Source organism: Littorina saxatilis, linkage group LG16, assembly GCF_037325665.1.
Source record: "Littorina saxatilis isolate snail1 linkage group LG16, US_GU_Lsax_2.0, whole genome shotgun sequence".
NCBI classification, from domain to species: domain Eukaryota; kingdom Metazoa; phylum Mollusca; class Gastropoda; order Littorinimorpha; family Littorinidae; genus Littorina; species Littorina saxatilis.
Window position 1 is genome coordinate 48,287,264 of NC_090260.1, and position 15,787 is coordinate 48,303,050.

The 15,787-nt window shown below is 40.9% G+C and overlaps 1 protein-coding gene across 1 annotated transcript in view; it reads right to left on the reverse strand.

Annotated features, from left to right (window-relative positions):
* Positions 1–6,425: 6,425 nt before the first annotated feature.
* LOC138950040 (low-density lipoprotein receptor-related protein 8-like) overlaps positions 6,426–15,787 on the reverse strand; it is a 70,655-nt gene continuing 61,293 nt past the window's right edge. The window contains exons 11-14 of the mRNA XM_070321824.1: positions 15,450–15,575; positions 10,349–10,474; positions 9,310–9,438; positions 6,426–6,659 (exon numbers count right to left, since the gene is read on the reverse strand). Of these exons, the coding sequence (XP_070177925.1) occupies positions 6,643–6,659; positions 9,310–9,438; positions 10,349–10,474; positions 15,450–15,575 (398 nt within the window). The 3' untranslated portion in view covers positions 6,426–6,642. The remainder of the gene's footprint in view (positions 6,660–9,309; positions 9,439–10,348; positions 10,475–15,449; positions 15,576–15,787) is intronic.

The following is a 15,787-nucleotide window of genomic DNA, read 5'->3' on the forward strand; positions in this document are numbered from 1 at the left end:
CTGGGGGAGCTCTCTCTTATATATATATCTGCCACAAAGGCTCATGACTTCTGCCGTTATCCAAGTGGAAGGATTTTGTTTTAAGCCTAATGACTGGTGCATGTGTGGTTGTTTACATTCTTCCGACAGGGAGGAGATCCCTTTTAACGACAATTTTACCAAGGGGATTAACGCATCGTCATCTATAAGCTTATGGGAGGGATTAAGACATTGTCATATATACGTTTGTTGAAGGGATTAACGCACTCTCATTACAAAGGGAATGCCCTCCGTCTTCTGAGGTCGGTTTAGCATTGAAATCAGTAATTGCACGACATAGATTAATTTGTGCTTTCTTTAATTCTTTTGACTTAATGGCGAACCTGCTTGGATTAGACACGCGCGTTCATTTAAACATGATTTTATTCAAATAACTTGGGGTGGCATGTAAAACAAACAAAAAACTTACGAATATACAACATGCTTTGCTTATGTTCAGTACATATGATTATGTATTTAATATACACAGAAAGCGTCTGCAGGTAGTGCCAAGGTCAAAATAATGCCAATACCCTCACACAAGTCATATAAAAATACAGAATGTATAACTAATAATCAAAAGAAAGCAAACACACACACACACAAAGACTATACTGCATAAAGACTACTGCTTGTCTCATCTAGGTAAATGGAGTCATATTTTAGCTTCTGTTCGTGCAGACCAACAGGTTGACCACCCCAACCCTCCCAACACACACACCCCCCAAACAAAAGAAGAAAAAAAGGTAATCATAATAATAATAACAATTTAAGTTATTGAGGCATCACAGTGCGCGAAGAGATTTATAGATCAAATCCTTACAATGAACTATTGAATCAAGAGCACTAATAATTGGCTCACGTAAGTGTAGCCTATGCGATCGTAACTTTGTCTGTCTGTGCGTGCGTGTGTGTGTGTGTGTGCGTGTGTGCGTGTGTATGTCTGTGGTAGAAACTTTAACATTTGACTAAACACCGAAATACTCATTTCACCTGGTTATTTTTCAAGCACCATCTTCAAAATATTGAAGCAATGATCAACATTGTGTCGGCATGTGTGTAGTTAAAGCGTGTATCCAAAGAAAACGGGTGGTGGGGGGTTTTGAAGGGGTACAAGCAGTTGACTGGTTTCTGTGGTGTGTGGTATGCAGGGCCGGACCAAGTTCGTTTGAGGGGGGGGGGGGGGTTCCAACTGAAGGCAGGGGTCCAAAGTCCACATTTTTTTTCTCTGAGAGGTACATTGGATGGCCAGGGGGGGGGGGGGTCCGGAACCCCAGGAACCCCCCCCCCCCCCAGATCCGGCCCTGGTATGTAGACAAGGTCAGGTGTCAAGACCAGGTCAGGGGTCGCGCGAAGGATTGTGGTATAGATTCACTTCTCCAGTTTTCACTTCTGCATTCGCCGATTCGGGGAAGACGATTTCATGTTGTTCGGTTTCTAAGCTCCAGAAAAGTAAATAAAGAAGCTACCAAAGGGAGATTTCCTACAATTTGATCTGCACAACGTTTTTCCAATGTCCACGCGAGGAAGAGCTGTCGAAAGCGCAGTGTCGATCTGGCAGCCGTATCCCGGTAAGTACAGAGACAGATCTAGTGTCTCACACTCTGATAACGTGTCACCTACTGTTAATCCGTTTTGTTTTAATTTCTTTTTATTTCAGCAGACACGGATGTCAAACACAGTGCTAGACAGTCACCTCTAGTGAAATGAGTTGATCTAAAGTGCCTGTAATGTTTGGATGTCTTTAAGAGATAACAAGTCGCGTAAGGCGAAATTACTGCATTTAGTCAAGCTGTGGAACTCAGAGAATGAAACTGAACGTAGTCCGCCGCTAGTGCAAAAGGCAGTGAAAGTGACGAGCCTGTTTGGCGCGGTAGCGGTTGCGCTGTGCTTCATAGCACGCTTTACATACCTCTCTTCGTTTTAACTTTCTGAGCGTGTTTTTAATCCAAACATATCATATCTATATGTTTTTGGAATCAGGAACCGACAAGGAATATGACGAAATTGTTTTTAAATCGATTTCGGAAATTTACTTTTGATCATAATTTTTATATTTTTAATTTTTAGAGCTTGTTTTTAATCCAAATATAACATATTTATATGTTTTTGGAATCAGAACATGATAAAAAATAAGATGAACGTAAATTTGGATCGTTTTATATATATTTTTTTTTTTTTACAATTTTCAGATTTTTAATGACCAAAGTCATAAATTGATTTTTAAGCCACCAAGCTGAAATGCAATACCGAAGTCCGGCCTTTGTCGAAGATTGCTTAGTCAAAATTTCAATCAATTTGATTGAAAAATGAGGGTGTGACAGTGCCGCCTCAACTTTTACAAAAAGCCGGATATGACGTCATGAAAGACATTTATCGAAAAAATGAAAAAATGTCCGGGGATATCATTCCCAGGAACTCTCATGTAAAATTTCATAAAGATTGGTCAAGTAGTTTAGTCTAAATCGCTCTACATACACACACGCACAGACAGACAGACAGACACACACACACACACACACACACACACACACACACACACACACACACACACACATACACCACACCCTCGTCTCGATTCCCCCCTCTACGTTAAAACATTTAGTCAAAACTTGACTAAATGTAAAAACATGATTCACAATGCACATTTTGCTGTGCGCATTTGGACAGGCATAACTGTGTGGTCAGGTCGTGTTGGATCTACTTTTGTGTGTGCCGTCTCAAGTTGGTCGTGCTTTCAGTCACACACAAACTTTTGTTATAATTTCTGCTGGTAAGTTCCAGTATAGTGTTAATCTAAAAAGTGAAGTTCTTTCATAGAGACCTCATTCTATCTCGAAGAAAGGACTGTGTACTTAGTTGTTTTCGATTCGAAACCTTCGCGCTTCGATTGACTGTGCAGAGTGACGCCCCCTGATTTGACTGCCAGACCTGCTCGAAGACCCGGTTAGCTCATTTTCAAAATACATTTGGTATGTTACTCGTGTTGTATCTACACTCATCTGGGTGTCTGGTACTGAATGTGGACGGTAAGAGTGCTCGGCGCCCTACACGTATTATATCCCCGTACATTTTGTCCTTCACATTTTGCCGAGCAATTGAAAGCGGGTGTTATGTCGTCTGCTAGGGCAATCAAACCAGTCGAATGCAAATACCCCGTATAGTGAAATTGACAGGCCTGTTAGACGTTCGTTTCCAAAAGTAAATTTCTCGTGTTGCATCAGCACGCAAGAGGGTGGCTGGTACTAAGTCTATTACATGGTAAGAACGTTCTGAACCATACACGTTTTTGATTTCGATAGTTGTTTCCTTGAAATAATGATAACAAAATATAATAGTTGTACAATGTTAAACCTTAAAGACATGAGGTTCGTGAACCTATGAAAGTATAGGTTGTTGATGCCTAATGTCCTCTCGAAGTATTAGGCTATCTGGGGCCGTCATCGTTGTACATAAAAGTTAAACCCAAATACATAAGGTTTGTAAACTTACGAAAGTACAGGTTGCTGGTTTGCTATATCCCCTCAACCTATTAGGCTTAACCGGACCGTATGGAAATACAGAAGATTATTTGTTTTAATCCAATATTATCCTTCATTTTACACGTCAACACACACACGCAAAGCCTATGCTGCATAATGACTACTGCGTCTCTCGTTTTAGTAAATGGAGTCAGATCTTAGCTTCTATTCCTAAAGGTGACCCCCCCCCCCCCCACGAAAAAAAAGATAGTCACCCCAAGTCTGTTAACCGAATACTTTTTTTATTTGATGAGCCTATTGACTTTAGTTAATGCGTCCACAAAGTGCCACGTTTGCATGTCAAATGGTCAGACGTGTTTGCTCTTTCAAACAAATCCAAATTTGGGGATTGCCTTAATAAAAGGATGTGTGCAATTGAACCGTAGCCACATCCACCCGACTTTAAAACCGCCCTGATATGGCCCTTTGTGGTCGGCTGGGCGTTTACCAAACACAAAACAAAAAAACCGACTTTAAAGCATCTAGGCATCCTTTTGGGCTTTCTCAAAGGACTCAAATACAAACAGCACCAGTAAAATAAATTCGTGACGTGAATACAGCAATAAAAGGCAGGATCAGGGTCCGTCTGTTTTAACTAACGAACGAATGAACACACGCACGAACTAACTAACTTTCAAACTAACTAACTAACTAACTGACTAAACAAAAACCTTTCTGAGCGACCCTTATTTCAACCGGCACGGTTGGCCTAGTGGTAAGGCGTCCGCCCCGTGATCGGGAGGTCGTGGGTTCGAACCCCGGCCGGGTCATACCTAAGACTTTAAAATTGGCAATCTAGTGGCTGCTCCGACTGGCGTCTGGCATTATGGGGTTAGTGCTAGGACTGGTTGGTCCGGTGTAAGAATAATGTGACTGGGTGAGACATGAAGCCTGTGCTGCGACTTATGTCTTGTATGTGGCGCACGTTATATGTCAAAAAAAGCAGCACCGCCCTGATACGGCCCTTCGTGGTCGGCTGGGCGTTAAGCAAACAAACAAACAAACCCCTATTTCAACTAACGATTTCATCAGCATTTCTTCTCATGAGAAGGATGTAACATTGCCGTTATCCAAGTGGGAGGATTTTGTTTTCATCCTGATGACTGCCGTTATCCAAGTGGGAGGATTTTGTTTTCATCCTGATGACTGCCGTTATCCAAGTGGGAGGATTTTGTTTTAATCCTGATGACTGGTGCATATGTAGTTGATTACATGCTTTCAACACGGAGGAGATCATAGCTAACGAAAAGTTTGACTGACGGGCTTAATGCACCATCATCTTTAAGCTTATGGAAGGGATTAACGCATACGTTTCTTTATGGGATTAACGCACTGTCCTATATATGTTGAGTAAAGGGATTGACGCACCGTCGTATATATTTTGATCGAAGGGATTATATTAACGCATTATCATATATATATACGATAAATTGAAGGGATAAACTCACCTTCATATATATGTTTATTGAAGGGATTAACACGCTTTCTTTAAAAAGTGTATGCCCTGCACCGCTTGAGTTCGATTTAACAATAATATCAATCATTGCACGACATGGATTAATTTGTGTTTTCTTTAATCCTTTTGACTTGATGGTGAACCGGCTTGGATTAGACACGCGTGTTTTGTTTACACATAATTTTATTCAGATAACATGGGGGGGGGGGGGAGGGGTGGGGGCATACATTAGACAACCCTGGGACCACACAACAAGCTATGCTTATACTAAGTGCATGTGATTATGATTTTACATCCACACAGAAAGCATCTGACGCAGGAACATACAAGGTAAAAATAACAAATAACAAATACCCTTACAGACGTCAAATTGAAATTTTAAAAAAATGTAACTGATAATCTAAAGCAAACACAAACATGCAAAGACTATACTGCATAAGGTCTAGGTAAATGGAGTCAGATTATTTTTAGCTTCTGTTTTTGTAAACCTACAGGGTTATCCCTCTCTCTCTCTCTCTCTCTCTCTCTCTCTCTCTCTCTCTCTCTCTCTCTCTCTCTCTCTCTCTCTCTCTTATTTACTGTACATTTACATGCTATGCCTTTATGAATTCATAATATTATGTTGTTTGTATGCGTGCGGATGTGTTAGTGTGAATGTAAAGGGCACGTTGTAAGATTAGGCCCTTGGCTTAAAATGTTTACCCTTTATGTCAATAAAATGTTCTAAGTCTTAAGTCTAACTCTCTCTCTCTCTCTCTCTCTCTCTCTCTCTCTCTCTCTCTCTCTCTCTCTCTCTCTCTCTCTCTCTCTCACACACTTTATCACACTCACGGGCATACACACAAACAAACACAAACAATCAAACACACACAAACACACAGAATTACACAAACACATACACTAACACACACACACAGACACACACAACTACACAAACACACACAAACACACACACTAACACACACACAGACACACACACATTCACACACACACACAACACCGGGGGTGTTAGCTTCCCTATGAAATCTTGATCCCGTCCGAGGAGGTTCTGAATTTCCCAATAGGGCTATCTGTGAAGGGACACTATGTTCTCTCTCTTTTGCTCTGTCAAGAGAATTTGTATAATCTCGGAATAGTTGTTTCTTTCACATGGGATATACAGGTTTCACGTACACACACCCTCACACGCACACCCACAAACACACACACTCACACATACTCACACACACACACACACATACACACACACACACACACTCACGTACACACACCCACACACACCCACACACGCACACACACACACAAACACACACACACACTCACACATACTCACATACACACACACCTACACAAACAGACGCGCACACACACACACACACACACACACACACTCACACACACACACTCACGCACACATTGCAACAAAGGCCTTTTTGAAGAAGAGTCCCTTTACTTCAGGATTTTAGGATGCACAGAAATTCTTTTGGTCAAATCGATGACAAGAAATAAGACACTAAACAGTGTGTTGTTATGGACACAGACAGATTGGCGGATTTAAATAGGACACCCTTCTGAAAAGCATTGCCGGCTTCAGCCCGCCATACACGGGGGGAGGAAGGGAGCACAGCTACTTGGTCTTGTTTCCCTTCACTCTGGTCCTTGGCCTGAAGACAACAACACAATGCGGTCACCACAGTGCATATCGCTAAAGTGTCAGTGCAATTCTTGGACAAATGGATAAGCACTTGTTTTAGTATATACTAATTTCTAAAGTGCAGTTCTTGGACAATTTCATTAGCACGTTTTAGTACAGTTATAGAATAATGCTTAAAAGTGCAATTCTTGGACAATTGTATTAGCACTTTTTGGTAAAGTTATAGAATAATGCTCAAAAATGTAATTATTGGACAATTGTATTAGCACTTTTAGGACAGTAACAGTATAAGTCTTAACAGTGTTTGTGGAATTTTCGAAAAATTGTAATAGCACTGTTTAGTACAATGGAAGTATAATGGTTAAAAACAGCTTTCAGAACAGTGCCCACATAACCAGTTCTGAAGCACACGGTTGTTCCCCCTTGAAGAACAGAATCTATGCTTAGAGTTAGAGCATTCACGGCACCCAGGACCTCACAGAAGCTGTTTAATCAGAGCTCAAAGCCGTACCCAAACAACATTTTCTGATTGGCTTAGGCGCTTGCCACGTTGCATCTGAGTAGAAGGAGAATAGTTTTAAGGGATGCTGTAGTCTCGCCCACTTGCGTCAAACAGTCTCTCCCGAAAATCACATTTTGATCGTTTTGTTTGGAGCATACCTTGTAGAAGAGGAGGGGGAGGGGGTTAAGAGATAGAGACACAAAGAAACAGAGACAGAGAGAAACAAAGACATAGATATATAATAGACAGAGACAGACAGAGACAGAGACAGAGATAGAGAGAGAGAAACAAAGACATAGATATATAATAGACTGAGAGAAACAGAGAGAGAAATAGAGAGAGAGAGAAACAAAGACATATATATATATACTAGACAGAGACAGACAGAGAGAAACAGAGACAGAGATAGAGAGAGAGAAACAAAGACATAGATATATAATAGACAGAGAGAAACAGAGACAGAGATAGAGAGAGAGAGAAACAAAGACAAAGATATATAATAGACTGAGAGAAACAGAGACAGAGATAGAGAGAGAGAGAAACAGAGACAGAGTTAGAGAGAGAGAGAAACAAAGACAGAGATATATACTAGACTGAGAGAAACAGAGACAGAGATAGAGAGAGAGAGAAACAAAGACAGAGATATATAATAGACTGAGAGAAACAGAGACAGAGATAGAGAGAGAGAGAGAAACAGAGATAGAGAGAGAGAGAAACAGAGATAGAGAGAGAGAGAGAAACAGAGATAGAGAGAGAGAGACAGAGAGAAACAAAGACATAGATATATAATAGACAGAGAGAAACAGAGACAGAGATAGAGAGAGAGAGAAAACAGAGACAGAGATAGAGAGAGAGAGAGAAACAGAGACAGAGATAGAGAGAGAGAGAAACAGAGATAGAGAGAGAGAGAAACAGAGACAGATAGAGAGAGAGAGAAAAACAGAAACAGAGATAGAAAGAGAGAGAAAAACAGAGACAGAGATATAGAGAGAGAGAAAAACAGAGACAGAGATATAGAGAGAGAAAAACAGAGACAGAGATAGAGAGAGAGAAACAGAGACAGAGATAGAGAGAGAGAGAAAAACAGAGACAGAGATAGAGAGAGAGAGAAACAGAGACAGAGATAGAGAGAGAGAGATAAGAACAGAGACAGAGATAGAGAGAGAGAGAGAAAAACAGAGACAGATATATATAATAGACAGAGAGAAACAGAGACAGAGATAGAGAGAGAGAAAAACAAAGACATAGATATATAATAGACAGAGAGAAACAGAGACAGAGATAGAGAGAGAGAAAAACAGAGACAGAGATATATAATAGACAGAGAGAAACAGAGATAGAGAGAGAGAAAAACAGAGACAGAGATATATAATAGACAGAAAGAAACAGAGACAGAGAGAGAGAGAGAGAGAGAGAGAGAGAAAAACAGAGACAGATATATATAATAGACAGAGACAGACAGAGACAGAGATAGAGAGAGAGAAAAACAGAGACAAAGATATATAATAGACTGAGAGAAACAGAGACAGAGATAGAGAGAGAAAAAAACAGAGACATAGATAGAGAGAGAGAAAAACAGAGACAGAGATATATAATAGACAGAGAGAAACAGAGACAGAGATAGAGAGAGAGTGAAAAACAGAGACAGAGATAGAGAGAGAGAAAAACAGAGACAGAGATATATAGAGAGAGACAGACAGAGACAGAGATAGAGAGAGAGAAAAACAAAGACAAAGATATATAATAGACAGAGAGAAACAGAGACAGAGATAGAGAGAGAGAAAAACAAAGACATAGATATATAATAGACAGAGAGAAACAGAGACAGAGATAGAGAGAGAGAGAAACAGAGATAGAGAGAGAGAGAAACAGAGACAGAGATAGAGAGAGAGAAAAAAACAGAGACATAGATAGAGAGAGAGAAAAACAGAGACAGAGATATATAATAGACTGAGAGAAACAGAGACAGAGATAGAGAGAGAGAAAAACAGAGACAGAGATATATAATAGACTGAGAGAAACAGAGACAGAGATAGAGAGAGAGAGAAAACAGAGACAGAGATAGAGAGAGAGAAAAACAGAGACAGAGATCTATAATAGACTGAGAGAAACAGAGACAGAGATAGAGAGAGAGAAAAACAGAGACAAGCAGACGTACCGCACAATGTCGGATCTTCATCAGAGTTGTCGGGGCAGTGATTGTATCCATCGCAGAAATTATTTATATTGATGCAGGTAACGCCGTCAGCGCACTTCTTTGCCCTGCCGGGTACACAGGTGTGATCTTCTGCAATACGGAAAAGACAAGAAAACATGAGAGGACCCAGGGACACACACACCAACAAACATCACCCCATCCAACCCACAAAGAGGCTAACACACACACACACACACACACACACACACACACACACACACACACACACACACACACACACAAACACACATGCAACACACACACATACAACACACACACACACATACAACACACACACATACAACACACACACACATACAACACACATACACATACAACACACACACACATACAACACACATACACACACACATGCAACACACACACACACGCAACACACACGCAACACACACGCAACACACACACACAGACACACATGCAACACACACACATGCAACACACACACACACACACGCAACACACGTACCTAAAGTGTGGATGGTTACCTAAGAGGCGGCACTGGGTGCAGTGCCTTTCTAGTGCACTTGCACTAAAACAGCACTGGGTGCAGTACTCGGTCCGGCATCGAAGAATTTTGCACTATAAAAAGGCACAAAATTTGACCTATTTCGTCGCCTATAGAGGACGGAAAGAATGTCATTTTGAACATTGTTATGACATTCTTTCCGTCAAAAAAGTCAATTTAACGGTGTTAAATGAAGCGACCATCCACACAATTAGGTTGCCATCCAGAGTTTAGGTTGCCATCCACGTGTGGATGGTTGCCTTATGGTGATTTAGGCAACCAAACCTGTGGAAACGGGGGTACACACCCACACACACACATACACGCAAACATACACGCAAACACACACACACACACACACACACACACACACACACACACACACACACACACACACACACACACACACACTGTGATATAGAGGAAACAGAGAAACATCAATGTCAAAGAGGCTTCAACAGTAAGAGGACGTACTGCACATTTCCGGATCCTCATCGGAATGGTCGGGACAGTGGTTGTGTTTATCACAGAAATACTTGACCCGGACACAGGTAATGTTGTCGGCACACTTCGCTCTGTCAGATACACAGGTGTGCTCTTCTGCAGTGGGTGGAAAAACAGTCGCGTAAAGCGATATCAAAACATTCAGTCAATCTGTCGGCCTAAACATCAAAACTGAATTAAAAACACTTTGACTGCAGAGAGGTGTTTAGTTGAGTACAATGTTATAAATGAGTACATAATATATTTAAATATAATGCTAATGTTGTAGTGTTTCCTGTGTCTCTATGTTACATGCACCACCGCTGCAAAGTATCCATGTGAGATCACGTTAATTTGATTTGGTTTGGTTTGGTTTGGTTTGGTTTGGTTTGATTGGATTTGATTTGATTTGATTTGATTTGATTCACTGAGACTGGCTGACCGACAACACGTCACCCGAGACAATGCTACATCTGTCTCTGTATTATGTGCACACAGTTATATAAAATCAATGTTCGTTGCTTCTGTGCTTAATATCAAACCAAACATCACAGAATATCAGTGTAGTCTTTGGATTCAGGGAAACAAATAAAGAATTCAATGCAATCAGGTTTGTATCTGTTATTGCAATTTGAATTGAGTCCAATTTGTTGTTTACGCGTTGAAGGGGAAATGCAAGCCCATAGTCTGGACTGTGTCAAAGAATGTTAACCCCATAGTCTGGACTGTGTCAAAGAATGTTAACCCCATAGCCTGGACTGTGTCAAAGAATGTTAACCCCATAGCCTGGACTGTGTCAAAGAATGTTAACCCCATAGTCTGGACTGTGTCAAAGAATGTTAACCCCATAGTCTGGACTGTGTCAAAGAATGTTAACCCCATAGCCTGGACTGTGTCAAAGAATGTTAACCCCATAGTCTGGACTGTGTCAAAGAATGTTAACCCCATAGTCTGGACTGTGTCAAAGAATGTTAACCCCATAGTCTGGACTGTGTCAAAGAATGTTAACCCCATAGCCTGGACTGTGTCAAAGAATGTTAACCCCATAGCCTGGACTGTGTCAAAGAATGTTAACCCCATAGCCTGGACTGTGTCAAAGAATGTTAACCCTATAGCCTGGACTGTGTCAAAAAATATTAACCCTATAGCCTGGACTGTGTCAAAGAATGTTAACCCCATAGCCTGGACTGTGTAAAATAACGATTACCCCATAGTCTGGACTGTGTCAAAGAATGTTTGACCAACATTTCAATTCATTTGTTGTTTTTTTAAATGTGATCGCGACAGTTATCATCCAACTTAAAAAAAAAAGCCAACAACTAAATAATAAACAAGTCGCGTAAGGCGAAAATACAATATTTAGTCAAGTAGCTGTCGAACTCACAGAATGAAACTGAACGCAATGCAACGCAGCAAGACCGTATACTCGTGGTCCACCGCTCACGGCATAGGCAGTGAAATTGACAAGAAGAGCGGGGTAGTGGTTACGCTATGCTGCATAGCACGCTTTTCTGTACCTCTCTTCGTTTTAACTTTCTGAGCGTGTTTTTAATCCAAACATATCATATCTATATATTTTTGGAATCAGGAACCGACAAGGAATAAGATGAAAGTGTTTTTAAATTGATTTCGAAAAAAAAAATTGATAACCATTTTTATATATTTAATTTTCAGAGCTTGTTTTTAATCCGAATATAACATATTTATATGTTTGTGGAATCAGCAAATGATGGAGAATAAGATAAACGTAAATTTGGATCGTTTTATAAATTTTTATTTTTTTTTACAATTTTCAGATTTTTAATGACCAAAGTCATTAATTCATTTTTAAGCCACCAAGCTGAAATGCAATACCAAACCCCGGGCTTCGCCGAAGAGTACTTGACCAAAATTTCAACCAATTTGGTTGAAAAATGAGGGCGTGACAGTGCCGCCTCAACTTTCACGAAAAGCCGGATATGACGTCATCAAAGACATTTATCAAAAAAATGAAAAAAACGTATGGGGATATCAATCACAGGAACTCTCATGTCAAATTTCATAAAGATCGGTCCAGTAGTTTGGTCTGAATCGCTCTACACGCACGCACGCACACACACACACACACACACACATAATAATAATAATAATAATAATAATAATAATAATGGAAACTTATAGAGCGCTTACCTAGAAGCTCTAAGCGCTTTACAATGACATTGCTATACACATGTACAAAACCAAAATACAGCATTAAGACACAAAAAGAACAGGAGTACAAAAGCAAATTCATCGTTGAAGTCCATGCAGTCACAATAATACAAACCCACGCGTGCGCACGCACATACGCGTGCGCATACACACACACATGCTATCAACACACACATGCACAGATACACACGGACACACGTTCACACACACACACACACACACACACACACACACACGCACACACACACACACACACGCATACAGACAGGCGCACACACATACATACAACACACACACATACACATGCACTCACACATGGATACTAATATACCTACACAATCTGCATACATGGCGTACACACACAAAAAAGCCGCAGATATAATCACAAAACCAAGCTCGTGCTTATGCACATCCATTTATCTAACTAGATAAACCGATTTGCAGTTTGCACAAGGAAAAGAGAAAAAGTAGCAGCACACGATTTCCAGATCACTGGCTGCTGCAGGGGTCACCAGACAGTTTGGGAGTTACTGGTTAGTCTAGAAAATGCTGTGTGAACAGGTGCGTTTTCAGATTTGATCTAAAAGAAGAATAGGATGGACTATGTCTGACAGAATAAGGAAGGGAGTTCCATGTTTTAACAGCAGCAAATGAAAATGCGCGTTGACCATGTACTTTTCTTTTTTTTGTTGGAATTCGGAACATTCGAGTGTCAGCGGCAGAGCGCAGCGATCTGGAAGGGACGTACAGGTTTACGAGTTCAGACAGATATGAAGGTGCAGAACCAGTGATGATTTTAAAACAGAGACACGAGCTTTTGTACTTAATTCTTTGATTGACCGGAAGCCAGTGCAGATATTTCAAAAGGGGAGTACAAGGTTGCTTCTTGGAGGATTTACAAATTAATCTTGCAGCTGAATGTTGAACCCTTTGCAGTGGTTGGATGATAGTCTGGGGGCTACCGATTAGTACTGAATTACAAAAGTCTATTCTAGATAGCACACACGAAGAAATTAGTGTTTTGGTGGCCTCTTCAGTCAGACAAGAGCGGACTGAACTAATCCTTTTCAACTCAATGTATGCGGCCTGGCAGGTTTTGGTGACATGCTGTTTCATAGTCAGATCGCGGTCAATAATGACGCCAAGATCGCGGACTTTATCTGCAAAATCAATGCTAACAGCACCGAGTGTTACTGCTTTTGGAAGAGAGTGAGTTTTTTTGGATTTTGAGAAACACATCGCCTCGGTCTTATCGTCATTCAGTTTGAGTTTATTTTCTGACATCCATGTTTTAACAGTTGAAGTACAGATGTTTAGAGAGTGAAGGAGGTTAGGAATGTTTTCAGGTGATTCTGATTTGTATAGTTGTGTGTCATCTGCGAACATTTCATGCTCGACGGAATGAGTCGAGATTACATTGGACAGAGGAGTTGTATAGAGAATAAAAAGGACATACACACGCACATACACCATACCCTCGTTTCGATTCCCCCTCGATGTTAAAATATTTAGTCAAAACTTGACTAAATATAAAAACGCTGGCGCTGGACCCGAGTACTCTAGTCAGACTGGCTCGCTCCCCCAGTATGAAAGTTTTTGTCTTGTGCACGTGGATTTAAAAAAAAATTTTATTTTTATTTTACACAATTAAAAAAATTATTTGAGTAAAATAAAACATTAAAACGTTCATAATAAACAATAGTAAACAAGAATTTTAAAAAAAATTAAAAAAATAGACCGCCCATGCCGGGAATCGAACCCGGATCATTTTGGCCATAGACTCTCTCGTGCTCTCTGTCTCTCTTTCACCGAGACCAAACCCTGCATTGTAATTTCTTTGCCGAGACCATTCGTTGTCTGGCTTGCAAATCATGCTTTTCTCGTCACTGCGTGACGTGTTCGCCGCTCAAGTCTCCCCTTTAGTTCAGGCTGTTCGCAAAGCGACCAGCCTCCCACCGCAAAAACTCCCACCGTTAAGAGTGGCTTTTGTGATTTATTTCGCATTTAGGTCCCAGGTAACATTATGAAGTTTTAATACGATCAATCGGACCTATTATCAAGTTAGTGTATCAACTTTTGAAAGAACTGCGCTCAGTAGTTTCCCAGCAATAAGCTGTTAAGTCGAGACAGACACACTCACACACACACACGTGCACACACACAAAAAAACACACATACCTAAAGTGTGGATGGTTACCTAAGAGGCGGCACTGGGTGCAGTGCCTTTCTAGTGCACTTGCACTAAAACAGCACTGGGTGCAGTACTCGGTCCGGCATCGAAGAATTTTGCACTATAAAAAGGCACAAAATTTGACCTATTTCGTCGCCTATAGAGGACGGAAAGAATGTCATTTTGAACATTGTTATGACATTCTTTCCGTCAAAAAAGTCAATTTAACGGTGTTAAATGAAGCGACCATCCACACAATTAGGTTGTCATCCAGAGTTTAGGTTGCCATCCACGTGTGGATGGTTGCCTTATGGTGATTTAGGCAACCAAACCTGTGGAAACATGGGTACACACACACCCACACACACACACACACACACACACACACACACACACACACACACACACAATTAAAGTCTGTTGGACCCTAGTACTGCGTACTCAGGGATTAAAGTTGGGTTTCAAATCCGCACAAGTCAAGCCGGATATGACGTCATCACATGCATTTATCGAAAACATGAGAACAAAATAATGTCTAGGGATATTATCTGGAAAAATTAACAAATACAGAATTGTGAAGATATGTTTCGTACATTCCTAGCGACAGCTCTACACACAGCCACACAAACACACACAAACACACACACTTACACACACACACACACACACACACACACACACGCGCGCGCCAAAACAATGCAGTCACGGAGATGTTCACGATAGCAAACCTACCGCACATTTGCGGATCTTCATCCGAGTTGTCAAGACAATCCTTTTCTCCATCACAGAGTTTATGTTCATTGATACAGACAAGGTTGTCAGCACACTTCACTCTACCAGGCACACAAGTGTGATCTTCTGCAATTGGCGGAGAAGAAAAACATTACGTGCACACACACACACACACTTACACACACACACTTACACACACACTTACACACATACACACACACACACACACACACACACACACACAGACAGATTGTCACCAAACACCCACGAACGCAAGTACACGCACGATCTCACACACACAATTGCACACACGCGAAGGCACACACGATGGAATAAAC